This window comes from Myotis myotis, unplaced genomic scaffold, assembly GCF_014108235.1.
Source record: "Myotis myotis isolate mMyoMyo1 unplaced genomic scaffold, mMyoMyo1.p scaffold_m19_p_10, whole genome shotgun sequence".
In the NCBI taxonomy this organism is placed as follows: Eukaryota; Metazoa; Chordata; class Mammalia; order Chiroptera; family Vespertilionidae; genus Myotis; species Myotis myotis.
Window position 1 is genome coordinate 76448667 of NW_023416314.1, and position 14560 is coordinate 76463226.

The 14560-nt window shown below is 60.0% G+C and overlaps 1 protein-coding gene across 2 annotated transcripts; it reads right to left on the bottom strand.

The window, feature by feature from the left end:
- Nucleotides 1–3182: 3182 nt before the first annotated feature.
- On the bottom strand, nt 3183–14194 carry CCND1 (cyclin D1). 2 transcript variants are annotated; one of them, XM_036326355.1, is made up of 5 exons: nt 13802–14194; nt 12091–12309; nt 11447–11606; nt 7897–8045; nt 3183–6240 (listed from the first exon to the last, which is right to left on the bottom strand). In XM_036326355.1, exons 1-5 carry the CDS (start codon nt 13997–13999, stop codon nt 6076–6078), a joined length of 891 nt encoding a protein of 296 aa, XP_036182248.1. In that variant the 5' UTR covers nt 14000–14194; the 3' UTR covers nt 3183–6075. The 2 variants fall into 2 exon arrangements, with proteins under 2 accessions (XP_036182248.1, XP_036182249.1); XM_036326356.1 differs by having other exon boundaries at nt 12091–12306; nt 13802–14192.
- Nucleotides 14195–14560: the final 366 nt, after the last annotated feature.

Sequence of the window (14560 nt, forward strand, 5' to 3'; positions counted from 1 at the left end):
CCTCTAGCACAGGGACCAGAAAGCCAACCCCCGCAGCCCATACTCAGCCTGCTGCCCGTTTGGCGGAGAAGGCTTGCCTGGCCGCAGCCATACTCATTCGTTTGCCATGGCCTGCTGTGCTCTGCTCAGCGGCTGAGGTTGGACAGAGACCGGGTGGCCAGTAAAGCCTATCTGCTGACGCTTGACCCGGAAAAGGGGAGAGTTACGCCCGTGGGAAGGTGGGCTCTGGAGGGCCCACTCACCGGTGTGCCCCCTGCCTGTCGCCTACCCTGGGAGGGTTGTTTCAAGATTTAGGGAGAAACCTTACGTTGGACACTAACCCGTGCCTGGTGCCCAGTCTGCTCAATGAACGTGAGCAGTTCTCTTCCCGTGATGGCAGCTGGGAAGGGAAACCGGCCCTCACGTGCTTGGACGGCCAGGGCTCCAGGGTGGGGGTCCTGGGGTCAGACCATTGGGCTCTCAGGAGCCTGCGGTGGAGACTTGTCCCAGCTGCCTGGGCTGAGGTAGAAAGGATTGATGGTCGCTGCTGTCTTTGACAGGCTCGGGGCTGACCGCAGCGATAGTGGAGGGCTGCAGAGTTCTCTTCCCCATCCTCCTCGAGAGTGGAGAGTGGCGGGGACAGTGCCCCCGGATGTGGGCCTCAAGGCCCGAGCCTGGAGCTGCCCGCCCACCGCCCCTTGGCTATTGTGTGCTGGGCCCTGGTGTGGCTCAGGGCTGGGGGCCAGCGCTGGGACTGTGGGAACTGTGGGAACGGATTAGAGGCCCTGCTCTGCTTCCCCTCAGTGTAAACCTGATCAAAGACATTCCTGGGATGACAGAGCCCTGTGTGCTCAGAGGCTGCCCTGCCTGCTGGATGCACCCCCACACAGCAGAGCCCGCTGCTGGGATGGATGGTCTGCAGGATGGGCTCCGAGGGGTGTGGGGGGCTTGGCACTGCAGCCGCCCCCAGGGGCCTCATGGCTGTGATCTCATCTGGAGCTGCCTGCTCTGGGGCCCCACCTCTCCCCCTCCATGGCCCCAGCAAGGAACGGTCTGTCCTTATCGCGTAGCCCCGCTATCTATCGCATAGCCCCGCTGGATCCTGGGGCCTCCTGGTTCTGCTGGGTCCCTGGAGAGTCCCCTGCCCCCACCTCCTCACAAGGCTGGGCCTGTCCTCTACCCCCCACCCCCACCCCGCCAGCTGGGTCAGGCAGGGCCGTCTCTTTCTCTAACTCACAAGGCATCTGGGTGACCTATGGGACACTCGCGCCCCTTCCATTCAGCTCCCACTTCTCAGTACCCTCTGTGTTTGCCAGGTTGGCACTGGGGGCAGAGAGCATCGGCGGGACGCCTGTCCTGAGGCTCACAACCCAGGGCACACGTGGTGGGGTCTGGCAGGAGCCTGGAGAGGGAGCAGAGGGGAAGCTCCTTGGGCTCAGAAGTGGAGGCAGGAGGCATGGGCAGAAACAGGCTAGGGGAGATGGAGGAGGGAGCGAGATGGGGAGTAAGGGGAGGGGGGGTGGGAGAAGGGCCAGGTGTTAGGACCTTGGATGGAGCCAGAGGAGCCAGCAGCCCCAGGAGGGGTTAGCAGGGAGCTGGGTTGGGAGGCCGGACAGGCCCAGGTGAGGGCAGTGGGGCTGCAGCAGGGGCAATGAAGTCCCTAACAGTTCAGTTTTCATTTTCGCCACAGGCACGGGCCTTCACTGCCATCATATGAGTGTGCGCGGGCACCTGAGGGGCTGTGGGTGGCTTGAGAGGTCAGGGCCCGAGGCATCACCCAGAAGAAGAGCCTTCTAGACACCTCACATGGGGGCTTCCCAGAGGAGCCAGGGCTGTGGGGGACACGGGACCCCCTTGCTCGGCCCAGACCTCTGTGCTTGTAGTTGTGCAGCCTGTCGGGGGCTGTGTCCGGTTCCTGCCTCTGCCTTCCACTCTGTCCACCAGGCAGCCCTCACACACCCTCTGCACAGGGACCTTGAATTCCCATGCGTCGCAGCCCTGCCCCAGGCATTCACCCGCGCAGGGCGCGCTCCCCCTCTTTCTCTCCCGGTTCCTGCTGGGACTCAACACTCAGACTGTTGCCCCTCCCCCAGGACTGCTCCTCAACATGACCTGGGCCCTGGTGGTGTCAGAGCCACTGCTCAGCCCCCTGTACACATGTGGAGGCCACAGATGTCCCTGGGCCCCCTGCATCGATCGACCTGCCTCGCTCGTCCCGGGCTGAGCCGCCACGATGGTGTGGACCGGACCTGACCTTCAAGGCGCCTTCTCCGGACTTGACTGTCCCTTGGCCTCCTGCCACATAGGATCCCCTTTTGGAGCACCCTGCAGGTTCCCGAGGCAGCCTGGCCTCATGTCTGCTCCCACCCAGCAATTCCAGCCCCTCCACACCACACCTCCTCCCAGAAGCCCCAGTGCCCTGCCAGCCTCGTGGGTGCCCACAGGGAGCCCCGAGGAGAGCCCTCCCAGGCAGGGCAGGGCAGGGCAGGGCAGGGCAGGGCAGGGCAGTTCACACAGGCTGCAGTGAGTTGCCAGGGGCACGGACACACAGGGGACCCCCACCTCCGGGAAGCTGGGACCAAGGCCTGCTGACACCCGCCCAGTGCGCTGACACCAAGGTAGCTGCCACAGGTGTCCACCAGCCTCCCGGTCACCAGTCCATGTGAACGGCCACCAGAACACAGCCTGGACACAGTGCTGTGCTCTCCAGGAGCCTGGGCCTCAGAACCGTGACTCACCGAGAGCAAACAGCCATTTGCTCCAGGAGAGGGGTAATGAAGGCTGGACCTGTTTATTTTCCTATCTGCAAACAGCCTGGGAGGGCGAACTGGCGAAATGCAGCTGGAAGACGGTCTTGACCACCAGGTAGTCACGTCACCCGGCCAGAAGCAATGGCTTCCCTAAAGTCTTCTTGGGGCCCAAGTGCACCCCCCCCCAACCCCTGTGCTGTGAGCTTCACCCATTCCTGGACCACTGGGGACAGCTGGCAACATCAGAGATGTTTCTGTTGTCACAACTGGGGAGGTGCCATCATCTGGTGGGCAGAGGTGAAGGATGCGGCTACACACTCCACAGTGCACAGGGCAGCCCCCCACAACAGAGGACCTGGCACCCTGCCTGCCGGTCACCCCCAGCCCAGGAGCCCTCAGCACCAGGCTCTGTGCCCCTGGCTCCCCGCCTGCCCCAGGAAACAGGCACCACGGTGGGGTTTTTACTAATTTTATTTCTAGACTTTTCATGTTTGTCTTGTTTTCCGCTGGAAATGTGCTGGTTACATGTCCATGCTGGGAAACGCCGCGGTGTGCAACCAAAACCACACACAGACCAAGTGCCCACCTGCCAGACCCTCACAGATTTGATGGCCACAGGACAGACTCCGCGGTGCTCCCGACCCGCCACTGGGACAGACCTAGGACGGGCCGTCCTCAAGGACCTGGTTTGGTTCAGACACAGATGCTGCAGCCAGAAGAGTTGAGGTAAGCGGAAGCTGGGGTCCTGCGGAGCGGGGCCTCGGAGCACACGGCCATCCCTTTGGGCAGGGCCCCCAAGGGTGCAGATTCTTTTGGTTAGGCAGCATGCTAGGCAACTCGGGCGCACAGCACCACGGCTGGCTCCGGCGGCGAGATCTGCAGCCTCTGTAGTTAGCATCGTGCGGCCCTGAACAGAACAGAGAGCACTGGGACATGACAGCTTCCGCAGCCCGGAAACAGCGACTCCAGGGGCCAGGACCAGTCCAGGGCACAGCACCACCACGGCACACAAGACATACTTGTTACAATAATAATAATAATGCAAGTTTCATAGCTATATGCAAACAACACAGCCGTAAAAGCTACTAGGATGGTCGATGCTAGGGCAGATGGAGAGTCCAGCGCAACGGGCGCAGGGAAGGACGCGGACGCGGACACTGGCTGGTCCTCAGACGCCGGGTGGCCGCCCGCACGCAACCCGGCGCCCGTCCCCACCAGGCCCGCCGGGGATCTCGTCTGAGTGTCTGTTTGCCGAAGCAGGAGGCCGCGGGGCCAGACAGGGGCCTGACCGCTGGTCTACACATGGCTAAGTGAAGCATGAGGTATCGTGGAACGGGAACCTTTTTGGAATAGAGCAGTAATCACATTACATCAAAATCGATCACATAAAAAAAAAAGTCTACCAAAAAGAAAAAGGCATCCGTAATACATTTTTCTATGAGAAAATTAAAACTAGAACATGGCAGTATATGACGTCGTAAAACAGAAAAACTGATCCTCCGATAGCAGCAAAACAATGTGAGAGAGACAAAGAAGCGTGGTGAGTCTGTTTCCAAACACGCTGGGAAGTCATCGATAGCAGCGAATAAGAAACGGGGTGCGCAGCCTGTCCCTCCGTGGTCCCGCCTGCCTCCCCTCCCGCACTTCCTCCCTCCCGCCCTCTCCCAGCACCAGGCTGGGCGCCCTCGCCTCCTCCCTCAACACACACCACTTAGTCATTACTCCAAGGTCCATAGCCAGGATGTGCATTGTCACTGGTTGCTAACATTTCTTTAAAGGAGGGGTGGGGGTGAGACGATGCTCCTACAGCTCGATGCAGGGACCCTAACTCTCCTGTCCCCGATGCCTCTCCGATCGGCTCACGCCGGGGAACACCAAACAGGCTGGATCAACGTGTCTGTGTTTTTTTTTTTTTCCCCTGGGGACTTTCCCCCTCCTCCTATTAAAGGACCTACCTTCTCTAAGCAGTATCGAGCCTGCCCCAGAAAGGTAGCAGGCTGTGTGTCTGAGTCAAGGGGAGAGCGCATTACTTGAGAAATCATACTGGCCTTACGAACATCTTCTGCAATAAATACTCTTTTTAGCCTTAACTATAAATCACATATTTTAGTGTTAAAACCTTCCTAACCCTTAAACTACACGTCCTTTAGGCAAGCCTTTCAGGCTCCTACTTTCAAACACCAGTTGGCACCAAAGGATTCCTAAACTTGAACCTCTCTCCGGGAAAAGGAACGTCCCATCCTGGCAACGTGAGAACGCACACTCTCTCCTTGACTGGAACCTCGCCTTCCCCCACACCCCCTCGCGAACTCCGTGGCGACTTGCGCGGGCCTTGCGATCCTGTCTGCGCACGCGCCCGTGGCTATCCCAACCATTCCACTGGGAACCACCCCCCTCTCCGCCCATGAACAGGAGACCTTCCCCAGAACTGCCGGACCCAAAGTGCTTTGAAATGGAATGGGTTTAGAACATGGAGAAGGAGACAAAACAAGCGGGCTGTGGGTTTCACCTGGATCTGAGCAGGCTGCAGGCCGGGCGGCCGACAGCGCCTCCTCCACAGGTAACTACAAAAAATGCGAGGATTAAAAAAATAGAATCTGTGACGCTGCTATTTCGGCTTCTCCTGTAAGAGCATATGCGCTGGCCGGCGCCCGACACCCGCTCAGGTGGCCGGTCCACGGGAAGAAAGAGGATTGGCACTCGGTGATGCTCAACTACACTACTCTACCCGACAGGTTACGTCAGCCATGGACAAGGTGAAGAGGTTACATACATGCCTACCTACGAAATAAACACGCACCAATGACTTATAAAGTGACTACATGCATGAGCAAGCAAGATACAGGATGCCTACAACCGCCTTAAAGCCGTGCTCCTCAGGAAAGCACAAGAATACACTTTTCTATCTAAAAACCCTCCTCTACTTTAAACATGGTTTGCTGAATTTTTTAAGAACATTTTTATGCTTTTTTTTTTGCTTTAAACACATCAATCAAATCTAAGCCCCCCTGCAGACTCGCTCCTTGTGTTAATGCCTACCCTTACAATGCAGACACAGTCCTACAAAACTAGTCGATTATGGGCTATAAAGTCCTCTATTTTTGTAGCACAACCCTCCCTCCCCCCTAGAGCTTGGGGTTATGCAACTACTATATTTTTCTTATTTTTTTTAACGACAGTTTTGGGTACTTTTTTTTTCTCTTGCTTAAGTCAGAGACAGAAAGGAGAAAGAGCAAAGGAAAAAAACAACAGAAGATGAAAGCTTTCCCTTCTGGCGTGGCCCATCCGGGAGGGGCGCATCCAGCAAGGGAGCCCCCGGGGCCGGCCCCTCCCTCCGCCAGCCCCCTCAGATGTCCACGTCGCGCACGTCAGTGGGTGTGCAGGCCAGGTCCACCTCCTCCTCCTCCTCCTCCTCCTCCTCCACGGCCTTGGGGTCCAGGCTCTGCTGGGCCTGGCGCAGGCTGGACTCCAGCAGGGCTTCGATCTGCTCCTGGCAGGCCCGGAGGCAGTCCTAGGGGGTAGCGGACAGGGGGACAGGGCCTCAGGGGGAGGGCCCATCCCCAACACACCATAACCTGAATGGTGATTTAGCAGTGAGGCTGACCTGAAGTTGCTGCCCCGCCGCCCCCCAGGACGGACCCTCATGGGCCTGTGTCCAGCAGCTGCCAGCCTGAGGAGCCCACATAACAGCCAGGCAGTGATGGCCCCACTCAGGACCGAGGACCACAGGGCTGCTGGCCATTGTGTGTGAACGGAGATGCGCCTGTCCCTGTGTGCCCAGCAGCAGGGCCCTGGCCTCTCGCTGGAATCCCACTGCCGGGCTCTGGTCTCTGGCCCCGCCGTTCCCACTGGCCCCACCACTGTCCTTGGTGAATTCAGCCGTTCCATCCAGGGCAGGGAGGCCCTCTGAGCCCTGCTTTTGGACTTAACCTCTGCTGTCAGCCCCACGGTGGACCAGCCTTCGGTGGTGAGTGGCCATCAAAGGCATTAACTGTGCATGACTGTGCATGACGGTCGGGTGGCCTGGGACCCTTTATACGGTTCGGCCTGCATCCTGGATGCTGCACCGGCCTTGCGTAGTGCCCACCTGGACCTCAGCCCCCCACTGCGATGAGCTGCCTTTGGTCCCTGAGGTCCAGCTTTGGAGAAAGGCAGACAACCCAGGTGGGCCCCCTCCCCCTCCCCCCACTTGGGGGTATCTCTGTCTCAGTTGAGCAGTGTCTGTCACTGCATAACCAAGACGGACACATTTCAGCCTCAACTGATTCCCCGCCCGCCTGCTATTGGCGGCATTTCTAGTGAGCATGCTCCCCGCCCCCTCCCTTGGCCATTGGAGAGCGGAGAGTGAAGTGAGCGTGAGCGCCAAGAGGCAGAGGGGAGTCCATCTCTACAGACAAGAACGAACCCTCTGGGGACACAGGCTGGCAGCCTAGTGCCACTGGCCAGAGGACAGGCAGGTGTCTGTCTCACACCCTTCCTCTCCTTCCCTGAGTGGTACAGGTGAGGTGGCACCTGCCTGGGGCCAGAGCCTCCCAAAAGCTCCGGGGTGGGCCACGGGAAGGCACCCCAAGCCAGACCTGGACTGGGGTCAGCGGTCACTCACTCCTACCAAACCACACTGGTCTAACTTGGTAAATGCCATAAACCTTGTAATTGTTATTTTAATTCTTTAAGGAAAGCAATAAAGTGGGAATAAAACAATGGCACTTTTAAAGACATCACCGCCGCCTCTGGCTCTAGCTGCAGCAGCAGCGCCCAGAGGGCCCACCAGTCACCACCTCAGACCTCACGGGAGCCCTTTCACAGGAGCTGTTTACTGGCATCCACATTGTGGCCCAAAGTCGCCTGGGCCCACCGCACACCCCTGAGGGTGTGCATCACTGCCGGCCGGCCCCTCTTCCCGGAGGCCTCAATGGCTCTGGAGGGCCTGTCTGCAAGTCCTGGGAGGTGCTTCTTCCAAAGGAGTCCCCAGGAGAGGTGGGTGAAGCTGGCGCTGTCGGCCTGTGCCTGGTCCTGTGCCCCCAGCCCGTCCTCTCGGGGGGCCTCGGCACTAGTCCAAGCATTCCCCTCTAATGAACTGTGGCTGCAGCACCCAGCACTGGGCATCCCATCCCCGGGACCAGCAGGTCCGCCCCTGCCCGTGCAGGAGGGGTGCCCGCTCACTTACTGGGTCGCACTTGATCACTTTGGAGAGGAATCGCGTGAGGCGGTGATAGGACAGGAAGCTGTTGGAGCTTCCCAGGTGCAGGCCTTGCGCTGCGGCCACCACGCTCCCGGCAGCCACCATGGAGGGCGGGTTGGAAATGAACTTCACGTCTGCAGCAGAGGGAGAGGCAAGGGGCCGTGAGTGCGGACACGGCAGGATCCCCGTGATCCGTGCCCTTGTCAGGGCCTGTCCCAGCAAACAGCTGCCTGGGTGTTCACTCGAGGGTTTGGCTGAGGAAGTGTGGGAGTCCCTGCAGCCCAGCTCTTCTTCCCACCCCGGCACAGAAAGGGCCCTGGGGCTCCGGATGTGCCTCAGGCGGGAGCTGGTGCCCTTCACTCACTAACGGAGCCCTGAAGCAGCCCTGGCCAGTCCCACCGCCTGAAACCAACAGCGGAGACCTGGCCAGGGCACTTGGTGACAGCGAACACCCCACCTCGTCCTATCAGCACGAGCCTTTTGAACATGGAGCCCATCTACACAAGTGAAGGATGACAAGCCCGCCAGGGAGCAGAGGTGTTGCCTGTAAGTGACTGCACCGGCACAGGGACGGAGACCTGCCATCTGCTAGAACAGTGGTTCCCAGCGTAGGGCACGCACCCACAGGGGGGCGGTTCGAGAGTGAGTTAACAGTGAATTTTTTGCATTTCTTATGGCTCTAGGGGGCCTCAGGTACAGTATATAAATATATATTGTGACATATTTATGCATTTCAGTTCTCTATGTTTTGAAACTTTATTTGCTATTTTTCCATATAATTTCATATTATATTTAAGAATTTCTTAGTGATTTCTCCCTCAGGACTTCAACTGTCCTTTTGTTCTTTTATTTTTCTCTTTCATGGATGCCATGCTCCTTGGAAGCTTGTTTAGACCAATTAATGGCCTTTTAGGCTTCCTCCACATGAATAGGAGTTCACTTTTTGAATAATAAGAATTTTATGTCACGGGGGGGGGGGGGGATCAGGATTTGAGAGATGCTTAGGTGGGGCGTGGCCAAAAAAGGTTGGGAACCACTGCTCTAGGGTCTTCACCTGCACCAGTCGAGCATCTCCCAGATCCAGGGGTGCCTCCCCCTCCCTGCCAACCCTCAAACTTCCACCTGCGAGGCCCAACCCAGGCACAGCCAGCATCCTAAACCTGCGCTCGTCCCCACTTCATCTTCCCCCAGAGTCAGCTTGTTCCCGCCCCAAACTGTAGGGAAACTCTCTACCTGGTAGGGTGGGCCCCCGCCCTCCCCCTTCCCTGAGCTCCTAGAGCTGGGACTATCACAGAGGAGGGAGTCAGTACGGGCACCTAAGTAGCACCAGCTATGGCCAAGGCTGCCTTTTTGTCGCACCTGGATTATTGGTGGAGAGGGGGGACTGATTTCAGCATCTTAATGGGGGGGTTGGGGACCCTGAGCCTGGAGCCTGTGCTGGGTGTGGCATCTCCGCCATCCAGTACAGCAAGAGGAAAGGCGCGAGTCCTGGCTGGATTGGCTCAGTGGATAGAACGCCAGCCCATGGACTGAAGGGTCCCAGGTCGATTCCGGTCAAGGGCATGTACCCTGGTTGCAGGTTCCACGGCTGTGGTCAGAGTGCATGCAGGAGGCAACCAATCGAGGTGTCTCCTTCACACCGATGTCTCTGTCTCTCCCTCTCCCTTCCACTCTCTCTAAAAATCAATGGAAAAATATCCTCCGGTGAAGATTAACCAAAAAGAAAAAAGAAAAAAATAGGAAAGGCTCCAGTGTACATGCACGTACACGTTTAAGGAAAAGCCAGGCGGTGGCGTGTGCACACGTGCAGGGACTCAGGAAGCGGGGTCTTCGGGTGTAGGGAGAGCAGAGCTCCCCCCCCCCCCCCCCCCGGCACCTTTCAGTGGGGCCCTTGCTCACGCCCACCTCACATAACATGTTTGTTTTTGAGCTCAATGACGTCACTCCCATCTGAGAGGCCCCTTTGTGACTAAGGGCACAACTGCATCTCAGTCACCTCCAAACTGTGGGGGCACAGTCAGGACCAGGGCCCTGAGCGTCTTCCGAGGGACCTGGCTGGTTGCTGCTCCCTCTGGGGCCCCGCCCTGGAGTTAATGGTTGCAACAACCTGGGTCACCGCAGGTATCTGAGCAGAAGGCCCGGGTGCCTGCTGGGCCCCACGTGGGCAGCTAGGGAGCTGGACCAAAGCCAGTTTGCAGCCTGTGTGCCAGGACTGCTTCCCTCACTGCCAGCACTCACAGGCCACACACCCCGCTGTCCGGGGGATCTCGGGAGCGGGGAGCTCCAGGCTGCCCCAGCCATCCCGAGGGGAGGGTGTGCAAGAACCACTCCTCGTATTATCTCCAGGAAACTTGCTGTTTTTCCAAACAACTTTCAGCTCCATAAAAGGCTGTCTGAGAGTCTCTGGAGGCCCCTCCCGGTGGCTCCCCAGTGAGGGAGGCGGGACAGCCTGTGGAAGCTCCCCACCCCTGCCCAAGGGCCAGAGCTGGAGCGCCTGGAGAAGGGGCGCCCCAGTCCGGTCCATTCAGGTCAGCAGTGTCCTTGGCTTCTCCTCCTGGGTCCCCACGCCTCACTTGGAAGGACGCGGAGGGGGGTGGGAGGCCAGCGCAATCTTCCCAACTCTCGCCTAACCCAGAAATACCAGCCACCAGAGCACCCAGACGTCAGGAGGGTGCAAGGACTTGCCAGGCTGGGGGCTCTGCCTCTTGGGGGTGGGGAAGACACCAGAGGTCAGCCTCCCCCTTGGATAAAGTGTGGCCCTTAGGTTGCCCAGAGTAAGTCCCAAAGAGATGTGACTGTCTGAAGTGGGATGGGGCCTGGAGCCTGGGGCCTGGGGCCTACGGTCAGGGTCTCCAGGGAGAACAGGAAGCAGTCCCAGGGGGTCAGGATCGGGGCTGGGGGAAGCTGGAGGCAACACTGTGTGTGTGTGTGTGTGTGTGTGTGTGTGTGTGTGTGTGTGTGTTCCCACCCTTGGTTTTGAAAGGCTGGCTGCCGCTGGGATCTGGGGCCAGGGCAGAGCCAGGGAAGGGAATGTTGCCCCCTGCCGTCAACCACAGCAGCAGGCTGCTCCAAAGCTCCTCCCAAGGCTCAGCTGAGGCGCCCCTAACAGGGCCTCAGGGAGGGCCAAGCTGGCGGCCCAGAGCACGTGGTGCAGGCGCTGGCGGCCTGGGCTCCCCACCCCTGTAGGCGCCCCTGGCGGGTGGCCCAGCTTGGGAGAGGCCAGAAGGGGGCCCCAAAGCTCAGGCTCCTTGAGGACATAGGAAAGGACTGGAGAGAGGTGGGGAGAGGCAGGCCGGGGGAGCAGAAACCAAGGCAGCTGGACAGGCAGACCAGCCTCCCAACCCCAGGAGGACACCCCCCCCACCCCCCTCCCCACCACCTCACCTACAGTCCGAGCCCTCTGCTCAACAGAACAGGGGAAGAGGAGCACTTCTGAGAACAGAAGGGGCCTGGTGGGGAAACTGAGGCAGAAGGCAAGAAGCCCCGCCAGGAGCACCCAGGGAGATCAGGCCAGCCGACCAGCCAGCCACCCTACCTGTGGCACAGAGGGCGACAAATGTCTGGGCGTGTTTGCGGATGATCTGCTTGTTGACCTCGGCCACCGGCATCTTGGAGAGGAAGTGTTCAATGAAATCGTGGGGGGTCATGGCCGCCAGGTTCCACTTGAGCTTGTTCACTAGCAGCAGCTCCATGTGCTGTGGGAATGGGTGACCAAACATGAAAAGTGCAGGGGAACTTCGGGGGTGTGGGGGGGAGCGAGTGGGGCCGGGGTCTGGAGAGAAGTGATGGGGATCTGGGGATCCAGGAAATGGGGGGCAACATGCAATCCCAGATCAAAAAAGCGAATGTGACCCGTGAAAAGACTCCTGCTCATTATTCAGATGACAGTTCACACGCGGCGACAGAAAAAGATCTCCCGCACCGAACGCCCGCAAGACCTTGTCCTTAGCGCGCGCTGCCCATGCTGTGGACGCTAGAGGGCGCGCACCGTCCACTTTTCGGCCGCGCTAGGGATTCAGCCGCGTTGGGAGTGGAAGCAAAAGTGAGGTGGGGCGGCGGGGATGGGGGGCGGCAGGGTTCCGCTCGCTCCTCGGAAGGGGCCCGGTAGTAGGGTCTCCCGTCCTTCCTCCCATCCCGGGGTCCTTTGGCCAACGGGGTGTCGGGCGGCAGTGGGGTTACCAGCAGCTCCTCGGGCTGGATGGAGTTGTCGGTGTAGATGCACAACTTCTCCGCCGTCAGGGGGATGGTCTCCTTCATCTTCGAGGCCACGAACATGCAGGTGGCCCCCAGCAGCTGCAGGCGGCCCTTCTTCACGGGCTCCAGCGACAGAAAGCGGTCCAGGTAGTTCATCGCCAGCGGGAACACCTCCTCCTCGCACTTCTGCTCCTCGCAGACCTGCTGGGGTGCCGGGTCCGTGACTGCCCCGTCGGGCCCCCCTTGCGGAACCCCGCGCCCCCCACCCAGCTCGTGGGTCTCCGAGCGCACGGAGGGTCGGGGAGGGGGCGGCATGCGCTTCCGTTGATGCGCTACCTCCCCCGAGTGTCCCCCATACCCACCTACTGAAACTGAAAGGGAAAGCCCAGAAGCCTGGCTCGGCGGGAGCGGGAGCGGGAGCGGGAGCGGGCACGGCTGGGCGGCGTGCCCTGTGCGCGGGCTGCCGGCCCTGGGGACCCTGGCCCGGGTGGGTGCTAGGGGGCCCGCCTGGGCCAGGGTCGCATCAAATGGGGTGTGGGGCCGGGGGGCTGGGCGCCACGCTCGCAGCGCCTGCGAGACACAAAGGTGGCGTCCCAGGCTGCCGCGCCGCATTTCCCCAGACGTCATCTTTTCAAAAAATATTTAAAAATATAAAAAAAATACCTGGGTACATAAAAAACCCCTGAAAATGACCACTGAGCGGCCCTCTACCCGAGCCGGGGGTCTGGAGCTCGTTGCAGGCTCCGGGGAGATCCCCAGGAATTCAAAATCAGGGTCCCCCCCATCCCTGGGCGCGGGCACCGTTTCTCTCGCGCAAGGGCACCACGCCGCACTTTCAAAAATTATTTAAAAATACTTGTGAGTTCCTCAGGCGCCCACTGAAAGTCTGAAAATGTGACCCGAGCCTCTGGCTCGCTCCAGACAGGTCACCCAAGCGGAGACCCCTGCAGACGGGGGTCAATCCTCAGAGCCTTGGGGGCCACGCGACCTTGCAGCCGGGTGTGCTCGCTGGCTCAGGCTAGCCGTGCAGGGCACCCCGGGACTTTCTGCTTGAACAAAGAGCCCCCCTTCTCGAGTGGGGTCCCCCCAAAATGCCCGTGCTCGGTCCCCGCATCCCTCCAACCAGTTCTTCGCAACCGTTTGGCCCCTAGCCGCGGCTCCAGCGCCTCGCCGGCTGTCCCCCTCCCCCACCCTGCCCCCAATTATTAATAAACTTTAGCTTTGCAATAAAAGAACAAAGATGGCGCATAATACTGGCATGAGCGGCCCTTGCATACGTGTCCACGGATATTAATTTAAAAGTCAAATATGTGCCCCCTTCCCCATGAGGCTGGTGGCTCCGCGGCTGGGAGAGGAGGCGCAGCGGGGCTCGGGCGCAGGCGGGGGGCCACAAAGGGCGCCCAGCCTGTGCGCCCGCACCCTCTAGCCAACTGGGGTGCGCCTGGCACTGGTCTTCCCCATGGGACCCCTCGCCGGCTGCTCCCCTCCCCCCAGGAAAGGGTATTTCTAACGCCCCCACTCCTTCCTAGTTAAAAAAAAAAATACCCACAACATCTTTATATTTTGAAAATACATTCCTAGCAGCAACCCCGGCAAACTTCAAAGTTAGAGTGGGAGAAAAGGGAAGATGAGTGGCAAAGAAATGTGGGTGTGGGCAACAAGCTGCAGGGGTCTTAGAGCCACCCGAGCCCCGCACCTCCAGCATCCAGGTGGCCACGATCTTCCGCATGGATGGCAGGATCTCCTTCTGCACACACTTGAAGTAGGACACAGAGGGCGCGCAGGTCTCCTCTGCCTTGAGCATGGCCCGGAGCACCCGGTCGTTCAGGAGGTTGGCATCGGGGTACGCCCGGCGGATGGTGTCCACCTCGCAGCACAGGAGCTGGTGTGCCATGGCTGGGGCTCTACTGGGTGGTCTGGGGCGGGAGGTGGGTCGAGGGATCGGTCTGCGCTCGGCTCTGGCTTCTGCGCCCCGCGCCCCTTCGAGCTCGTCTGCCCTTTGCCGGAGCGCGCGGACGCTGCTGCTCGCTGCTACTGCGCCGACAGCCCTCTGGAGGCTCCAGGACTTTGCAACTTCCAACAAAACTCCCCTATAGTCGGTGTGACGTTACTGTTGTTCTGAGATCAAAGCCGCGCAGAGAATGGGAGGGGGGGCGGGGGCGGGCTCAGGGGGAGGGGGCGCGGGCGCGGAGCGCCGGGGAGCGGAGAGGGGCTGAGTCCCGCAGCCGAGTGGCCCCCGAAGCCCGGTTTTCATAGAAATGCAAATCGCCCCGAGGCAGCCTTTCTCCCCGCCAGGGAAGAGGGGTGCAGGGGGGGCTGTTCTCCCGGAGTGGGTCCCCTGGGATTCGGGGGTGGGGTGGGGTGGGGTGGAGGTGGTTCTGCAGAGGGGGACAACTAGGAGGGGCGGGCAGGCCACACGCAGCCGGGGGTGGGGGCTGGGGGGTGGGGAGCGGGA